Raw genomic sequence first — 19,346 nt, forward strand, 5'->3', positions numbered from 1 at the left:
CAGTAGCACACCTTGTAATATGAAAGCCTGACTTGTCTTGACCACAGCCTGGTAGAACTGAGCAAACACTAGTCAGTCAAAAGTGTCATCGACCTGACTTTCTCGGTTTCATCTCCTTCCGAACTCATTCTTTCAAAATGTCAGGAGCAGAGGCATGTCAGCGGCAGTGTCCCGAGCTTGCCTACTTCGTCCAAGGTTCCTCGAACACAGTCAAGCCTTTAGGTGGAGGCACCAGTGGGGTACTTTAGGGAAATGCTCCCCACCAACCATGCTAGCAGATGCTGAAATGGGGAAGAGAAGAAGCGGGTAAGTTCTCCCTACCTTCTTCCTCTTTTCTGGCCGACATGCCCAGGAAACTTTATAAGCAGAAGTCCCATGTCAGGAAACATCAGTCACACTCACTGTTAACTTCATCAGTAATTTATCGGTACTTTATCATCACTCTACCGCTCATTCGTGTTGAGGACAGTACAACAATCTGAGAACAAGGCTTCTCAAACTACACAGTGCATATAAATCACCTGGGCACTTTGCTGAGGAGGAGATTCAGATTTAAGAGGTCTGGGAGACAGTGCAAACTGCTTCAGTTTCAGCGAGCCTCAGTGGATGCTGGTACCCCTGGTCTGCAAACCCCACTTGAGTAGAAAGGTCCTAGTATCTCTGCCCTCCCAAATCTTGAGCACATTCTACTTTAAGGTCTCCTTGTGGCTGCTTATCTATCAAGATAAGCAGATATCTGGGGTATAAGATAAGTGGGGAGTTAAGTTCACTTTCACTGCCCGGATTCTGGATCTTTCTTCTTGCCCAGATGGATTTGCCAGCTTCTTCTTGCTTAACTGCATGACACATCCTGGCTCAGCCTTACAGCTTGATTTGATGCCATTCTGCCAGCAACTCAAATATCAGGAGCACCTGCTAAAATATAGATACCTGGGCTCTAACCCCGAGATTCTGATTCATTCAGTCTAGAGTGGCCCCAAGAATAAAGGTGGTTCTAACACATAATGAGACTTTGAGGAAGAAAATACATGTGAAAGGGAGGAAAAAAGGAAACACAATTTGAGTCTCTGATACTATGAGAGAAGAAACAACTTCCTCCCAATTTGAACATTTATTTAAGGGTGTTTAGAGCTAATTTTGGTGTATTCTGTTCTTTTCTTTAGAGAAGTTCACTGAAAATACAAAGTATGTCTTGTGTATTCTACAGAAAATTCTTTTAATGTAGGTATGATTATAGATACATTCAATTATAAAAACATCAAAGGAATGTTTTTTTCCCTACTGACTGAACAAATGAAACTGAAGTTGTTCACACACATACAATTTTCTTTTAAATATATCCAAGAAGACAAACACTGAGATGGTGACCAAAAATTAGGACTGAACACAAATTAGTACCCTAAAAGAGCAGAAGCAAATATAAAATACAGAAAGTAGCTTTAGTTAGACTTTATGAAAGCAATGTCCCCCCAAGAAAGGCCACAGTTGGGCTACTTGGTCTCCTGTGGCGCGGGTGTAACATCCTGAGGGGCATGTGCCTCTGCTGGTACGGCTATAGATCCTGCCACAGCAACAGTGACATCAGATGCAGCAGGGGTGGCTTCTGGATTGCACCCAGCTCCAGTCTGAGTGGTGGTGCTCTCAGTCTGACTGCAGGTGGTCTCATTCAGAGAGGCTGAGGATTCTTGACTGGAGGTGGCATCTGTCAGACTGGATAGGTCAGTTTGAGCAGGATTGGCGTCTTCTTCTGTTTCCAGCTCTGTTTCCTGACTTTGAACTTCCTCACCTTCTTCTACCATAGCAGGTGGTAGCTGTAATAAAGTCTAAAGAAAAAAAAGAAAACATCAATATGAACCCAGATGAAAAAAAAACACTGGCTTACAAAGCTAAGCTCTCACATTATCTTACTAATAGATACTGTTCAATCCAGAGTGCTCTAAAACACTGCTGGCCACTTTATATTATAAGCATAACTCTGATGGTAATGGCCTAGGTCTTGCTGACTCCAAAGATCAAAGTATTGTATCTTCAGAGAAGAAAATAATATGAAAATGTATTAGCTTTTTAAGCAAACAAACTAACACTTCTGCAAAAACAGTGGCTGATTACGACTGACGGACACAACTGAAGGGCCAGCCTCAGGCAAGGAGATGTGTGAGGGGTGGGGAGGAACAAGTCTTCAGACAAAACCATGGCAGGGGACGAAGCTTCTGTCCACACTCAACCAGAACACTGGAGCAGCTCTACACGTTTAGCCTCCCGTTTAGAATGGCTAAAATAAAAAAGGCCACCCATAACACGTGTGGATGAGGATGTGGTGCGAGCACAGCTCTCAAACACTGCTGCTGGAAAGGTGGTGCAACTACTTGGCGAATGAGTGGGCACTTTCTTAAAAAGTTGAACACATATTCTCTATTTTTCAGCCATTCTGCTGCTGGGATTTTACACGCGCCACCCCCCCCCCCCCCCTTACAAAGACTGAGACAAGAATATTCACAGCAGCTTTCTTTTTAACAGCCAAAGGTGGAAAGAACCCAAATGTCCATCAACAGGTCAATGGGTACACCTGGTAGGTCCCTATAATGGAACACTATTTGGCAGTAAAGAGGGGCTACAGATCGAGGGTAAGATCCTTGGTTGCCTGCAGAAGGCAGGAAAGGGACTGGTGAAGGATGAGAAGGGTTACCAAGGGGCATGAGGAAACTTTTGGAGATAATGGGTATGTTCACTATCCTGATTGTGGTGATGTTCTGACATATGTCAGAACATACTAAATTATATGCTTTAACTATGTGGAATTTATTGTAGGTCAAATAATATCTACACAAAGGTGTTTTAAAAATATGGATGTTACATGAATTAACAACAACCTTGGATGGTTTAGCTGGTTTCCCATGAGGAATTGAGTACTTTAAACATGTAGTCTGCAAAGGAGTAGATTCTTTGTACAACAAGAAAAATAAGAAGGAATTTTGACAAAACTCACCTGATGATAATGATGTGTGGTCTGTATCAAATGCATGTACATGTTGTATACAAAGTTCGCCATCTGGGGCATGTTCTTTATTACCTGTACTTCGTGAGATGGTCGCTCTCCATTCTAGAAAGCAAAGAGAAAGTTAAGGACAGTGAGAAAGTTGATATGTGAGCGAACATTCCAGATGCCCACGTCTCCATCTTATGTACAAGCACTACTAGGGTTTGGAGGACATCAGAACAGTACCAGGACATTAAGATGTCAATGTGAGTGAGAGCCCAATAACAACTTCATAAAGAGAAGAGATTCAATTTAAATTTAGCAAAAGGTAGAGACTCAAAGAGAACTAAGACTTACCACCTTTTAATATCAGGCTGGCAAGTAAGATAAGGAGTTTGGGTCTAGGAACCCATGTGGACGAGTAAGAGATACAGGATCATCTGAATAGAGAGAAAAGTCAACATGGCCTAAAGCATGGTCTCTAAAACCATGTATGCTCCAAAGGCAATTTTCAAGCTTACTCAGAAGGAAAACATTAGAACTATTTTTTTCTATTTATGTTTCTTTAAAAATAAGCCAACATTACTATTATTTAATACACAGACTGTTAGTCATGAGGGTTGATATTCAAAAGGTTTTTTAATTTTTTTTAAACTAATAAAATGCACGGTCAAATAGTAAAGTCCAAACTTCGTGGTATGTTTCAGAACCGTCTGGGGCAGACTGCTAACTTGTGGAGGTGTGTGGCCAGCTGCCAGGGCCTGGGATTCAGTAGGTCTGCCAGAGAACGATGGGCTGCTGCTGCAGTGGTTTCTGACAACCACCAGCGCAGGTAAAGTGGTAAAGCAAATGAAGACGGTAAACAATCTGTACTTCTCCCTAAACTATCCTAGAATAAAGATGAACACCTCTCCTATTTATAGTCATTATAAAATGTTTATAAAGTCTCCCCCTTTCTTACCATAGACGCAGTTCAGAAAACCATAAAGGTAAAAAAACCTTTATCAAGAAAAAGGGCTTTTATCATAAAGTAACAAATCAGCACACATAACATTAGCAACAGTGAGTGTACTAAATAGTATTTCTCAGAATTAAGCAGGATGGCAGTATTACATGTAGGCAGGTATTCTTTTGATAGCAGTCACTTTCTGCAAGGGTCACACTTGTGTGCAAAGACAGCACTGCTGTTACAACTACGAAACACAGCCTTCACAACATGGGAGGTTCTGCGTGTGTGTATTTTCCTGGGGCTCTGCTGGGAGCTGCCTCTTCTGAGACGCAGTGCTTGCTGTGTGGCCCTCTCTGCCTCCAACACCAGTCTCTTGAGCAGAAGATAGGGAGCTGCTCCTAGCCCTTAGCACCCCAGGTATCGGGTAAAGCACTGGCTTTCAAGCCTTCTGTTCATTGGCACTCCCTGATCTCCATGTGCCCCCAGACATGTCCCCGTGGCCTCTGCATATGAAGGCTGTGCCTCAGACCTTGTGTTAGGAACTTGCTTGTGTAATAATCAGCCACAAAAGATTGAGAAACACAGGGCTACAAGACCATGTCCAGACCTCAGAGGCTGATACTCAAGGCTTCAAAGGGCCCCGCCTCATCCTATCATTCCACCCTTATACCTCTACTCCTGCAAAGAGGCACTTCCAAGGAAAAAAAAGTTTAAAAAAACGTACTCAGCCTTATTATAAAACAAACACACATAATTTCATCTTTTTCTTCAGAGGGAGGGAAAGAAGTGTACTGTGAACATTTAAAACAGCTTTATTGGGGGAAATTGGAGGGGGAGATCAATCATGAGAGACTGTGGACTCTGAGGAACTAACTCAGGGTTTTGGAGGAGAGGGGCATGGGAGATTGGGTGAGCCTGGTGGTGGGTATTAAGGAGGGCACATATTGCATGGAGCACTGGGTATGGTGCATAAACAATGAATTCTGGAAATTTTAAAGAAATTTAAAAAATAGGTAAACATTAAAAAAAAAACAAACAGCTTTATTAAAAATCTACATGGACCTCTAAGACACTGCATTAAATGAAAAATGCAAAGCCCCAAAGTCACAACCTAAAGATTAGCATGGTAACCTTTATGAAAGAAAGAAAACAATCTAAGAAAATAAGTATTTGCTTCTTCATGCAAAAGAAATATAGGAAGGATAAACCAGAAACTAAAGGGCCTGAGGTAGGGGGTGGGAAAGGAGAGCAAGGAGGACAGACAGGGAAAGGGTACAAGGATAAGGAGGGAGGGGAGTGGCACTTCTGAGTAGGTCCTTTGTTGCTGTTCCCTCCTATGTCCTCCAAAGTGTAGGTTTCTTCAGGGTTCTCTAACAGGTAAGCCATTTATTACTCTGTCATCAATTAGTTAAGTTCTCCCTAAAAAGCTGAACAGAGGCAGTAAAGTACATGGATTCTGGAGTCACACTGCCTGGGTTTTGATTCTCCATCTATGAGATGCATGACCAAACTACTTAACTTTGCTAATCCTAGTTCCTCATACGTAAAATGGGATTAATAAAGAAGAGCTAATTGCCTGATATATAGTGACTCTTCAATAAACGTTAGCACGTACTATTATTTTACACAGAAAATCTAATTCAGTTGCACAGTGTAAGGAGCGATCTAAACCACTGATGGGATGATCTACACAATGCTGTTCCTAGCTACTGTGATCACCTACTGGAGAGTGCTGCTCTATACAATGAAGAAAGAAGCCTACCTTTCTACTGGTTGGGAAAGGTTCTGTTGGAACAATATGCAAATGAAGTGGACGGGCAGTAAGCTGGCTGAAAGCTGGAGTTAGTTCAAAACAGTTCTGGAAGAGGGATACTCTTGCGAAGATATACAGTCCAAGTCTGGCTCTAGACATGGCCACCACTAAGCGACGGACATCCCTTTGGGAAACAAAATTAGTTAGCACAGTTCAAGATTAGTAACATTTGTATGCAGCTTTTCTTCTTCTTCTTTTTTTTTTTTTTACTTATTCTACTAAATATCCCTGTCAAGCTATGGCAATAAAAAGTTAAGCACCTTAAAAACTGAAATTCAGAATAAACATTAAGTCAATACCAAGTGATTAGTTAAACCAAGTAAAGTTACTGCTTTATCACTAAACTCTATGTTCATGTTTTTGTTTTGGTGGAGAGGAGGGGAATCATGACTAATGCACTCATTTAAAGTAGCTACATTAGAATTACGGAACATGAAGTCAAGTCATTAAGTGTGAAAAAGACAAAAGCATGACACAGTAAGAAAAAAAGATGGGGATGGGAATAACGAGGCATTATTCATATATTCATACTGTGAGTTTTGGAGATTTTAATTATGTAAATCATAATGAAGCCCCATTCAAACAGCAGCTATAAATCTTAATGCGGAAAAGGAAATGCTTTTTAGAAAAGTTTGTCTCCAAATACATGTTTGGTAAGTAAGCAAAAATTATTTTAGAATTCAATAGTTTTAAAACAATTTCTCAAAACATTACATCATTGTTTACTCTTACATAGAAGTTATCAGTTTGATGGAACTTGATCACTGGGCGAAGCTCCAAATAGTTTCTGACTTAATGACAACATTATGAGAGCTTGGAGAGAGCTTAGAGACTTTTCTCTTTATATCTACCAAATAAAATAATAAAACAAACTCTCATTAGTTTTGTTAGTCGTATGATATGAAGGTTTCTATAAAACTAAACGGCTGCTTTGTAATAAGAAGATATTCCCATAAATCTCTAGCACATAAATACATCACAATAAATGATAAAAATAGATTATTGTTTGTTTTGACAGTTCTTAATCCTGGGAGAACAAATGGTTCCTTTATCCCCTAACAGTGAAGCTGAAAGACTGCGTGGGAAAAAAAAGTCAGAAATCCTGTGCAATGCAAAATGTACTCTGAAGACTCCTTTTACCTTTTTAAATTTCTGACACTGCTTCCGACAAATATAAGATACTAAGATTTTATAATAAAATCCGATCTCTGAGTGTTACTGAAGACTAAAAAGTAAATGCTAAAATATTTAAGATTGAAAAAATTCAGAAGAAATGACAATAGTTAAAGAATCTGATATTGTTATACTCCAACAAAAAGCTTGCCAAGCCAAATGCTGCCATAACAATTAATAAGAAGTTCAAAATTGAAGCAGGTAATAAATTTCAATAATATTAAAAGTTTTCTTTATGTACCTCAGATGGCCCACTGCCCTGGTTCTTACTAGAGAAAGGAGAATATAATCATTCTGTTGACCTTGGAATCTGTCAACAGTTGTCACCTAGGAAGAAAAAATGGGAAATATGGTATATTTTCAAAAGCACAATAAATAAAACTCTAGAGAGAGAACTGAAATAATATTTCAAAAATAAAAATCTTATTAAGATAGTCAACCCAAAAAGGAAACATGATCATATACTTGGAACTGAGAAAACCAGTTAACGAATACAATGAAATAAACCTTAGTAACCAGATTAGGCTATGTTCCTGTTATTATACTTATAGCACTGATCGTTACCTCTGCTGACAACCAAATTACTATCTATAGAATAAACAGTCTTCTCCTACTAGACTGCCCAACATGCTGGACGCAGGGACCTAGTATCCCAGTTTGATGTCCAGCAGTATAACTCAGTATGCTCACTTATTATTTAATATATTCTTAGTTTTCACGGATAGCACCTTCTGACACACAAAAAATAAGTAATTTTCACAGCACTTTTTATTCACTTTGAAACTATATATACAATTAGGAAAGTTCATGCAGGTTTTAGTCTAATACTGGCACTCACGCATTTATTTCTTTTTCACTAACCCATCAAAAAAAGTTAATGTGCTTATCTGCATAAGCTATAATTCACGGTCCATACCTTTAGGAATTTTATAAAACATTTCTTTTCAATCAACTTCACAGAAGTATAACTTACATATAATAAAATGCATTCACTTGAAGTATCTACTTTGATAAATTTTGACAATATATGCTCCTAGATAAGCACCACAATGAAGATTTCCATTATCTCGGGCCCCTTTGTAGTCAAAACTGTATCCCCAAGCCCTGGGCAAACACTGATCTGCTTTCTGTCACTATAGATTACTTTCTGCCAGTCTAAAATTCCTTAAAAATTGAATTATATACTTTTTTTGTTTGGCTTCTTTCACATGGCATGTTTTTGAAATTCATCCATGTGTTGTGTCCATTAGAAGTTCATACCTTTTGCCTGTTGAATAGTATTCCAATGAACAATATTCCATATTTGATTACCCATTTACCCATTCATGTCATTTGGGTTGTTTCTGGCTGGGGCTTTTTTGTTTTAAAATTTGATTTCAGTGTAGTCAACATAACAGTGTTATTTTAGTTTCAGATGTACAGTACAGTGATTCAGCAATTCTACACATCACCTGATACTTGTCATGGCGGGTATACTCCTTAATCCCCATCACCTAGCTCACCCAACCCGCCATACTCCTCCCCATCAGTTTGTTCTCTGTAACTGAGTGTTTCTTAATTTGTCTTTTTGCCCCTTTGGTCATGTTTCATTTTTTAAATTCCACATCAGTGAAATCATATGGCATTTGTCTTCCTCTGACTTATTTTGCTTAGCATTATACTCTCTACCTCCATCCATGTTGTTGCAAATGGCAGGATTTCATTTTAAATGGCTGAATGATATTCCATTATGTGTGCGTGCATATATATACACATATATATGCACGCACACACAAACACACATATCTCACATCTACTTACTCAATTATCAATCAATGGACACTTGAGCTGCTTCCATAAGTTGGCTATTGTAGATAATACTGCTATAAACATAGGGGTGTGTGTACCGCTTTGAATTAGTGCTTTTGTATTCTTCAGGTAAATACCCAGTAGTGTGTTTGCTGGGTCATAGAGTAGATCTATTTTTAACTTTTTGAGGAACCACCATACTGTTTTCCACAGTGGTTGTAGCAGTTTGCATTTGGTTTGGGGCTATCTTGAATAAAGCTACAATTCATAGTATAAATATTTTTGTTGACATTATGTTTTCACTGCTCTTGAATAAATATCTAGGAGTGAAACTGCTGAACTGGACAGTAAGTATGTTTAACTTCATGAGAAACTGTCAAGTTGTTTTCCAAAGGTGTTGTACCACTCTGCACATTCACTAGCATTGTTCCAGATTCAGATTCCAGTTGCTCCACATCCTTGCCAACAACTGGTACACTGTGAATCTTGCCAATTTTAGCCAGCCTATTTGGTGTGCAGTGTCCCTCATTAGAGTTTTAATCTGTCTGTATTCCCCTGACACAAAGAATGATGGTAAGCACTTTGCATGTGCTTATTGGCCATTCCTATGTCTTCTCATGCGAAGTGACTATTCGTTTGCCAATTCTGTATTGGGCTGTCTTAATTAACAATGACTGTTACAGGAGTTTGTATATTTTGGATTTTAGTCTTTTGCTCTTACGTGGGGATATAATCCCTGGAAATTTCTGTTGCCAACCCGACCATGTGAAGATCTTGTCTGGAAACTGGGCTCGCACACTCAGAATGGCAAAGGAGGAGGATGAAATGAACACCTTGGTCTTTGATACACCATGGAGTCACTCTGTAACCCAGTCCTGGAACCATTTCACTTTTGTCTTCTTGTTATGAGAAGGGTGGAGGGGGGAGACTTTCCTTCATTATTTAAGTTTTTCTGTTATAAATAAAAGGGCTCAGATACTGAGGTTCTTCTACCTTTAAGCCGTCTCCCTTTCAAAGTTACTAGTTTCTCATTTTCACTTTCTATGTGGAGTATTCAGTATGTCCTTGTACTCCTTTCAACTTTGTCTCCATTTCTGTGTTTTTATTTTCTTCCAGCTCACATTTCATCTCTTCCTGAGTTATTAAATTTCTCTGCTTTGTAGCCTTCCCCCACAGAAATGGTTACCTCATTAAGCATTTTAAAATTCACAGCCAAATGTGTATTCAAAGTTTTCATCTGTTCCAGACCAACATGTTTTTGAAGCAAATGTCTTGTCGGTATGTTCTGATGTCCTCCTTTTTTCCCTATATAAATCAAGCTCGTGCTAGGTTCCTTTTTCTACTTCATCACTGAATAAGTGGTTTCTTAGATTAGCTACATGCCAGCTACATGCCTCTGCTACTGTAGAGACAAGTCTGCTTTTGGGAGAGCATGGCTCCCATGGAGGCTTCTTTGAACCAGTTTGGGACCAGGAAGGCTCCTGCTCACCCCAATTTCATACCCACTGTTCTATAACAGGAACATGGCTCTTGTGTGTCAGAGTATGCCACTCACCTTCGGAAAGTGTTTCCGCTGGTACTTTCAAGACTGGTCCTCTAAATTCTCTTCTTCCTAATTTTCTCCTTGATTTTAGTCCTCTGATTTCTGTCATCTCACTAAAAATGTCATTTGTCCTTCCCTCCTCCCATTTTCCTGCTACTCTTGGATGATTTCCAAGAAAAAGTGAAAGAGCTTCTATACAGCCATGTTTACAACCAGTCTTAATTTCATCATTAGTAATACCGTTGTTATTCTAAACTTTCAGCCTTTTATTGATATAATCAAGCATCTGACTTGACACTACTCCATATGACACAAAAAATAAAAGTATAAAAAAATAATCCTCAGGTCCAAAGGTACTCTACTATCTTCCCTTATTCTCAAGAAAAAACACTCTCCCACACACACCAATAAAACAGTATAAATTATACCTTTGCAAAATAATTTTAAAAAGCTACAATCCTACTTCTACTGTAACAGTACATAAATAATGTAATTTCATTATCCTCCATTTTACCAAAAAAAGTTTCAGGATCATTTACTTCTGATTACCATCAACAAATCTTCAATGTGGTAGTTGAGACAGAAGTTCATAGTAAACCAATAACACTGTCAGACAGGACTGCTAGAGAATTATTTATAGCTGCTATTATTTTATTTTCTTATGTCTTAAAAGGAGAGAGTGAAGAGACAAAGTAGAACAATATAAATAACTCGTAATAAATAAAAATTTCCCATCTTGCCAACATGATAAATAACAGAACATATCATATTCACAAAATTACCTTATTTGGTCTTCCAATCAATGGATTGCTTCCACATCGTCTATTGATGATGTCACGAATAAGATGCTTTTGCCCATTGTATGTTGTTAGAATACTGATCTTATCAGCAGGATAACCAAGTAAACACATGTACATAAAAAGTGCTACCACATATTCTGCTTCTCCAAGATTCTGTAATGTAAAAATGATGAGATTATGCATTTATTTCCTTTTTCAATTATGCAGAAAGAATGAGTAAGTGGCACAACTGTTCATTTATTACACCTCAAGAAGTGAAGTCAACTTGGACAAGTGAACACCTTTCATAAAACTAAGGAATAATCCTATCTTAGGTTAACACTTATAAATAAAGAGTATCTGGTAATTACTTCTCTTTGACACTTACAATATATTAGCAACATATGGAATCATAAAATAAAAGTTACCAACTTAAAGGCTTAATATTTCGAGGTCCACAACAGTCATAATACAGATCAATAATATTCTGCTGCAGTGTACTGCAACTGTAGGTATGAAAGAAATACTACTACAAAGCAGCAAGGTCACCGACTAAGAAGCCAGTAGAAAATCTAGTCTAATAGCGTATGTATCTAGCCGTACTGCAGTGCACTCTCAATGTTGGGGCAATGTTTTTTTCTTTTTCCTCACACTTCTTAGTATTTTTTTTTTTTTTAAAGATTTTATTTATTTATTTGACAGAGAGAGAGATCACAAGTAGGCAGAGAGGCAGGCAGAGAGAGAGAGGGAAGCAGGCTCCCCGCGGAGAAGAGAGCCCGATGCGGGGCTCGATCCCAGGACCCTGAGATCATGACCTGAGCCGAAGGCAATGGCTTAATCCACCGAGCCACCCAGGCGCCCCTTTCTTAGTATTTTTTGTGTTTGATCTCTCCTTATAGAGAGACCACTTTAGGTGGGAAGAGGATGTGGTCTCAAATTGGTGGGTCTGGCTTACGTTTATGCTTAGCTGAATCTCAAAGTGAGGAAGTGCACACAAGGCTGCTCTGTCCGGTACAGTAGAGCTAAATTAGAAACATTAGATGAGAGAAGAAAGTAAAACAAGAATATAAAAGATGAATCAAAAAAGAAAGACAAGAAGCTGGTTTTCATTTAAAGGCAAAAGTACAATTCAGGAACAACTTCAGAAAAATCATTTATATTCTAGTTCTTGGTTATACTCTCACAGCCTGAGTTACCTCTTTCATTTAACTTTTCTAGTTCTTTGGAAGACAGGAGAGAAAAGAAGCTACATGCGTATCAATTTTTCCATTGTCTACTGACAGCAAACTACCCTTAAGTGTCAGTTCTACTAGTATAGATAAAAAAAAAACAACCAACCAACCAACCTTTTGGTGTATATGCTGCTGGATCTTTTTATGTAGATTATCTGTATAAACTTCCATGTTTTGCTGTACCTCTTTAAAAATAAAATCAGACAGGGCGCTTGGGTGCCTCAGTCTGTTAAGCATCTGCCTCTTGATGTCATCCTGGGTCATGATCTCAGGGTTGTAGGATCAAGCCCTGTGTTGGGCTCCATGCTCAGGGGGGAGTCTGCTTGAGATTCTCTCTCTCCCTCTCCCTCTGCAGCCCATACTCCCCCACCCTCACTCTCTCTCTCTCTCAAATAAATAAATAAGTAAATCTTTAAAAAAAAAAAGGACCCTATACAATATATTTTACAACCTAGTTTTTTTTCCCATTTAATATAGCATAAACATTTTTCTTGTCAGTAAATGAAGTTATGATGTTATCGTACTTAGTGCTTATTCATTATATGGAATAGGTACTATTCCACTATATGGAATAGGTAATTACCCCCTACTGATAGATACTTTGGTTGTTTCTCATTCCTAAAATAATATGCAGTAAAAGAAAAAGATCTGATGGACATTTCAGTATATAAGTTCTTGCAAACTGGCCCATTTATTTTTTAGGATAAATTCTTCAGAGTGAGGACACTGCTTTTAATACATACTGACAATCTGTTCACCAAATTGCTTTCCTTCTAGCATTGCATGAGTATAAAATTTCCCTAAACCTACTCCACACTGAGTATTATCAGAGGTGAAAATACAGTTTAGTGACTTTTACTTGCTACAAATCTTTTTTTTGTGAACTGCATATTCTTATCCTTATTGCATTTTTCTGTTGGGGTGTTATTTTAAAAAGTGATTTATAGGAGTTCTGTATATATATATATTCAGAATTCAACCCACTGTTAAATCTTGGAAATAAATTTTGGTATCAATCAATATTCTTCTTTATGATTTCTGCTTCTGGTAATGAGCTTAAGACCTTTCTCACCCTAACGTTATCTATTATAAATATATATATACTATATATGAATATATTATATATTAAATCACTATTCTTTCTAGTGTGTTTACAGTTTCTCTTCTTTGGTGTACATATCTTGAATCTACCTGAAACAGAATTTTGTGTTGTGTGTGAGGTGGCAACTTAATTTTTTTTAGTGGCTAGTCAAATGGTTCAACAGCACTAATTTAGGTAGTAATTCAGCTGGTTAATGCAAAATAAACTTAGAAGTTTTACATTTTTCTTACCTGATAAAAATAAGGATTAGGTTCAGACTCTCCCACTCCTTGAAAATCTTCCACATTGATGAGCTGGAAGTCATAAAGCAAGCCGGCATTTGCTGTACTAAATTCTGGCAAGAGCTGCACGTGGGGAAGGTTTCCCAGATTCTTGTATCTCCAGTTGTAGAGGTTACATAAGCTTTCCAAAGATAAATAGCCCCCCAAACAGGAAATATTAGTGACGCAAAGTTTGGATTCCTAAAAGGGGTTGTGTTCTTCCTTTTAATTTTCATGTTTAACTATTTTGCACTCATCATTTTTAGTAATAATCCTTTTTTAAGTTGTCTTCCTGCTTTAAGTAACCAAAGGTCAGTAGACTTGATGATATTATAGTAATGAAACTATTGTTTTATGAGGTAAATGCTATCTTTACTCCTTAAATAAAAAAAAATCAGGGAAGAGTCTGTAAACTGAGGAATACTTCAAGGTAATTATGAGAGAGAGCCTATACACTTAATATAAGTAAGAACTGGTGTGTTTTTCTCTTGTTCACCTTTTGTTTTAGATTTCAAAATGATATTAACTGTATATCTTCTGGGAACATGAAGAAAGGGCAAGGGACAGTGAAAAGAAGCTTTGGTTTACAACTCACGTAAATTACTATCAGTGAATTAAGTGTACGAAATAACTCGATCAGTTTACACTGCATGCACAAGGCAATACAGGTGCTTTCAGATTTGTAGATGGCAGGTTCCTAGACAGCAGGAAATTCTAGAGTCTCTACTGAACATGCTATCAAATAGTTGGATCATGGAGCTGGGAGTCCTTAAATAGGGAATACTTAAGGCTCCTTTACCTTGCCCTGGCTCTTCCTTGAGCGTCAAGATCTACGGTAGGAACTCCAACCCGGACAAAGCGAGTGAAAAGAGATTGCTCCATGTTTGAATACTTCTGAAAGGCCATATTCTTAATGACTGGAGGTAACTGGTGATGATCACCAATCATAATCCAGCGTTTCAGTCGGCTAAAACCATCTTGAGGATTCTAAAAATGAAATGTGAGATGACAAAAATACTGATTAATATATTGTCCTGTTAGTCTCTAACCAATCGCTCAAGAGTCCTGCTATTTAAAAAACAGCTTTACTGGCTTACTAATTCTCATTCACCAGTTGCACAGAGAAGAATCTGGAAAGTTTATAGAATGACTTGTGAACCACAAACAGGTGCCATTACCCTTGTGACTGACAGTGGGTGAGGGCGGGTGGAGGGATTGAGAAGGCAAGCATGGAATTACTCTACTTTAACAGGTAGGGCAAGCCAAGGGAGGCTCAGGTCAGAACTGCGCAAACGGTGCACAGAAAGAAAAAGATACCAAGCATGGAAATGGACAGATGTCAAAGGAGATACTCTATATTACAATTATGCCAAGAGCCAGACTGAAAATCTCCAAAGCAGTAAAAATTATGTCTTTAATTTCTCACACTACTACTTCTAATTTGCTACTTTATACATCTTATTCCTTGAAACACACCCTGATAAAACATATTCCAAGTCCAAATAAGTTGGCTTATAAAACAACTTTCAGAACCCAATTTATCTATAAATTAAAGCAGTCTCTATTCTTAAACTGGGAATTCCACATTTTGTTTTTAATTCTTCCATAGTAAAGACCATTGTACAATAAAAAACGTTCTTAAACATCGCCATTTCACTCAGAAAAATTAAGGCATAAAATAAAGAAAAGCAATGTACTCAGTGAACATCAAAAACAAGTCTAGAAAGAACTCTAACAAAGGAGGAGAAAAAAATAGCTCATCTACCCTCCAGACGGCATAACAATGTAATTTTCTTGATTAAAATTACTAAGTCTTTTCAAAACTTAAAGATAAACTACAAATTTTTAAATAGTACTCCCAGAAACAAAACAAACTACTAAATAAGGAGTGACTAGATTAAAGGACGTTTATAGGCTTAAAATAGAATAGCAAACATAATGAAGTTAAAGAGAATATGTAATTACAACAATTAGCACCCCAAAACTGTGTAGCTTTTTGACACTGTCCCCCAGAATTCTTCAAACTCTACTTTCTTTGTCTCAGATCTCCATTTCTTACCTGTAGAAGAAGAGGTATAAAAGTTTCTATCTCCAGAATCTGAGCAGCCTCTTCCATTAAAATGTTGTCATACTGAGAGATGGAGAAAAAGGAAAGCTTGTCAAAAAGAGCTTGGAAGCCAAAAAACTACCACCATAACTATAACAAGTATCCAAAGAAACCCCAAATAATTTCAGATAAAAATATCATACAAACTATTCAAACAGAAAATTCATGATTTTTTTTTATCATGACGCCCCTGCTTTTCTAGTTCAAGTCTGTTACCTCAGGGAAGCACCCGAATATACAATTTTACCTTGAAGAGATCCTACATAACATTTCTTGCATTGCATATCAATTTAGTTATTTTCAGTTCAGTTCATTAAGCTCTACATAAGCAAGAATGAATTTATGATTATGTATGAGGTCATTTCCATTGGTATTCTTACCCCAGGTAGTATTTTGGGGTATTTTTTTTCCCCATATGACTCCTACCCAGCACTTGACAGTCTACCACCACTGTTTTACCCCTGGCATTCAAATGTGTCATCAAAGCATGCAATTTTATTTCAGAACTCTCTCACCATTTCTATTACTACCACCACTAAATTCTAAGCCACCACTCTGACTACTGCCAGAAATCTCTTTTACTAGCTTGCCTCCTAAACCATTGATACAACAGGCATCAGATCAACTGGTTTCAAACCCTTCACTGGCTTCCAATTATCTTAGGAAAGAGAGCCTTGAACAAGGCCTGTAATAGCTGTATTAATCAGGCCTATATTCAATTTGACCCATCTTCTTCTCCTCCCTTAAATGCCACCTTACTCCTTACTAATTAAGCTTCAGCCACGTTGACATATTTCATTTTCTTAGAAACGGCAAAATCATTCTGGCCTTCGGCACTCTACAATACCATTCACTCTTCATTTTTTGTCTGCTTGGCTCTTCCTCATTCTTAAAGTACCTGCTTAAAACCCACTTTATCCACGTCTTCTCTGACCTCCCAGGCTAACCATGATTTCACAGAACTCTCTTCCTTTGTCTCACAGGACATTACAATTTGTAATTCTATCTGTATATTTACTTGTTTGATGCCTGCATCCTTCCACTATCCCAGCTTCCAGTAACATCAGGCACTGCACATTTATAAAATAAATAAAAAATCAAGTCTTTCTCCAACATTAAGAAATTTCATTCTTTTGATGATTACTGCTCTCCCATCTGCTCAATTCTCTTTTAGACTATTCTCAACATGTTTTCCTTCCCCTCCACTTCTAATTCTGTTTGTTACTTAGTGTGACATCCTCTTCCTTGTCTTATTGGTAAAATACCTTCTTTGAGAATCTCACTAAATACAAATCACAGTTCCTCTGTTTTGTGTTTTTGAAGTTTTCTCCTCTTATTTTGTTTCCTTGGAAGGTAGAAGGTAGGAGCATATTTACTCTTTATGCTTAATTAACTATTTTTTATTTATTTCATTACGATTTTTTTTTTCAATTTCAGCCATCTTGCCAGGGTGCCCTATTAACTCAGTTTTTCAATGAATTGTTTACATATACTGTAATTTCTGTGCTATTCATTTTTACCAAACTATGCTTGTGTTTGTCTAAGACAAGTAGCTGACATGAATTTCAACTGGACATACAATAATGAAAGTTAAGGTTCAATTCTGTACTGTTTCTTATTGAACATACCTAAAGGTATGTGGATAGGTGTCTTCTCTAGCTCTGATGCTGAATTTCCCTATTACAAGTATTAATTAGGTCATCCCAGTGGAAGCTTAGGAGAAGGAGTTCTAAGGAGTTCTAAGATCCACATTTTCTCACAAGTCCCTGTGTGGACTCAGAGGATAATAGACATGATACGCAAAACAGAGTGGGAGCAGCTCAAGATGGTTTCAAGAGCCTGCTTTCTGAAAAACAACTCTGAAAATCTAATGCAAATTAACTTACAAAAAATGTATGTATAGATTCAGCTTTTTAAAAGGCAATTTTAATCACAAGCAAAATTATGAAATAAACATACTGGGCATATTAAGGAAAGAAAAGAGCACATGACTGTGCATGCATGTCTCCCTGGGGATGGCATAGGGTCAAAAGACAATGTCGAAAAAGCAGATTGATTGATTTGATTGATTTTATAAAGATTTTATTTATTTGACAGAGAGAGAGAGAGAGTGCATGCATAAGCAGGGGGAGCGGCAGGAAGAAGGAGAAGCAGGCTTCCTGCTGTGCAGGGAGCATGGCTCAATCCTAGGACCCTGGGATCATGACCAGAGCTTAAGACAGACGCTTAACCGACTGTGCCACCCAGGCACCCCTAATTGCAAATTTAACGTTCTTTATTGATACAGATAAAAAGAACACAGAAAATACTAAAAGTTGAAAGAAAGGCTGATCAGGCAAGTAGGGGACTGACCTTTCTCCAGGTGAAGTAGCTCTACAAGTTTTTTAAATGCTTAAACCAGATACAGGGGAAGTTTGACAAAAATAAAACCTTAAAATTAAAAATATCAAAGATCTAAGGACTACTATCAGTGCTTATGCAAACTACATATATATAGCACCATGTAAGCAAATGATTAATGAAAGTTTGATAAGGTATAAGTCATGTTTTTTTTAGAATACGCATGTGAGAAGTGCCTGGGCAGCTCAGCTGGTCGGGCAACTGTCTTTGGCTCAGGTCATGATCCTGGAGTCTCAGGACTGAGTCCCACATCAGGCTCCCTGCTTGGCAGGAAGTCTGCTCTCCCTCCCACCTCCCCCCTCTCACGCTCTCTCTCTTGCTCTCTCTCTCTCAAATAAATAAAGTCTTAAAAAAAAAAAAAAGGAATATGCATGTGAAAAAGCTGCAGATCATAAAATGTTAATTATGATTGTATCATTTCCCTTATTAAACTGATAAGATTTAATATCAAATACAACGCATATTTTATATGTCAGTCCCAAGAACAAAATATTTAGGTGAAAATTCACACTAATAATTTGCAGAAGGGTAATTCACACCACTAACATAAGTTCACAGTACCTTTTAATAAAATTATCGTGCTTGTGCTAACTTTGCAGCTGAGGAACCTTCAATCTAAGATAGCAACTATTCTATCACCTTGAATTTATTTAGCACTTATCCTCCAGTGAGCTCACATTTAAAAATTGTCAGTCACTTTCATTAACAACAAATGCTTAATGTTAACTTCGAATTCAAACCAGTACACAAACCCTATTTTAAACAACAGAAAAACCAACTGCAGCGAAGTTAAATGATTTTGCATTAAAGTCAGAGTTTAGGCCAGTATCACTAGCAAAGTTATAAAGAGCCTGCAAATTCAAATTTACTGCTTATTTATTACATTCCATTTTAAACAAGTCAGAGGTTATCAGGCTATGGTGCCCATTAACTCTTGTGTCTTTTTCATATGATGCCATCATTTTACTATCTCATCTACAGTCTTATAAATAAGAGTATTCCATATCCTCATATGGAAGGCTTTCCATCTACTGAATGAACAAATTAGTGGGAGTGGATGTGTACTTAAAACATGAATAATGTAAGCATATAAATGTCTAATAGGTGAAAAACACTGTCAAAATTTTAAAATAGTTTTTAGTTATGTTTGGAGATCTTTTTAACACAGTGAAAAATCAATTTACCCTAACAAATATTAGAATTTGTTTAGACAATCATATGGT

General features: G+C 37.5%; 1 protein-coding gene across 1 annotated transcript in view; it reads right to left on the reverse strand.

Moving 5' to 3' along the window:
* Positions 1-1,190: 1,190 nt before the first annotated feature.
* Positions 1,191-19,346, reverse strand: part of AQR (aquarius intron-binding spliceosomal factor) — a 99,134-nt gene continuing 80,978 nt past the window's right edge. Inside the window, exons 28-35 of the mRNA XM_046009156.1 lie at positions 15,676-15,747; positions 14,416-14,603; positions 13,587-13,758; positions 11,026-11,196; positions 7,154-7,239; positions 5,689-5,863; positions 2,987-3,100; positions 1,191-1,823 (exon numbers count right to left, since the gene is read on the reverse strand). Coding sequence (XP_045865112.1) covers positions 1,491-1,823; positions 2,987-3,100; positions 5,689-5,863; positions 7,154-7,239; positions 11,026-11,196; positions 13,587-13,758; positions 14,416-14,603; positions 15,676-15,747 — 1,311 coding nt within the window. The 3' untranslated portion in view covers positions 1,191-1,490. The remainder of the gene's footprint in view (positions 1,824-2,986; positions 3,101-5,688; positions 5,864-7,153; positions 7,240-11,025; positions 11,197-13,586; positions 13,759-14,415; positions 14,604-15,675; positions 15,748-19,346) is intronic.

Source organism: Meles meles, chromosome 6, assembly GCF_922984935.1.
Source record: "Meles meles chromosome 6, mMelMel3.1 paternal haplotype, whole genome shotgun sequence".
In the NCBI taxonomy this organism is placed as follows: domain Eukaryota; kingdom Metazoa; phylum Chordata; class Mammalia; order Carnivora; family Mustelidae; genus Meles; species Meles meles.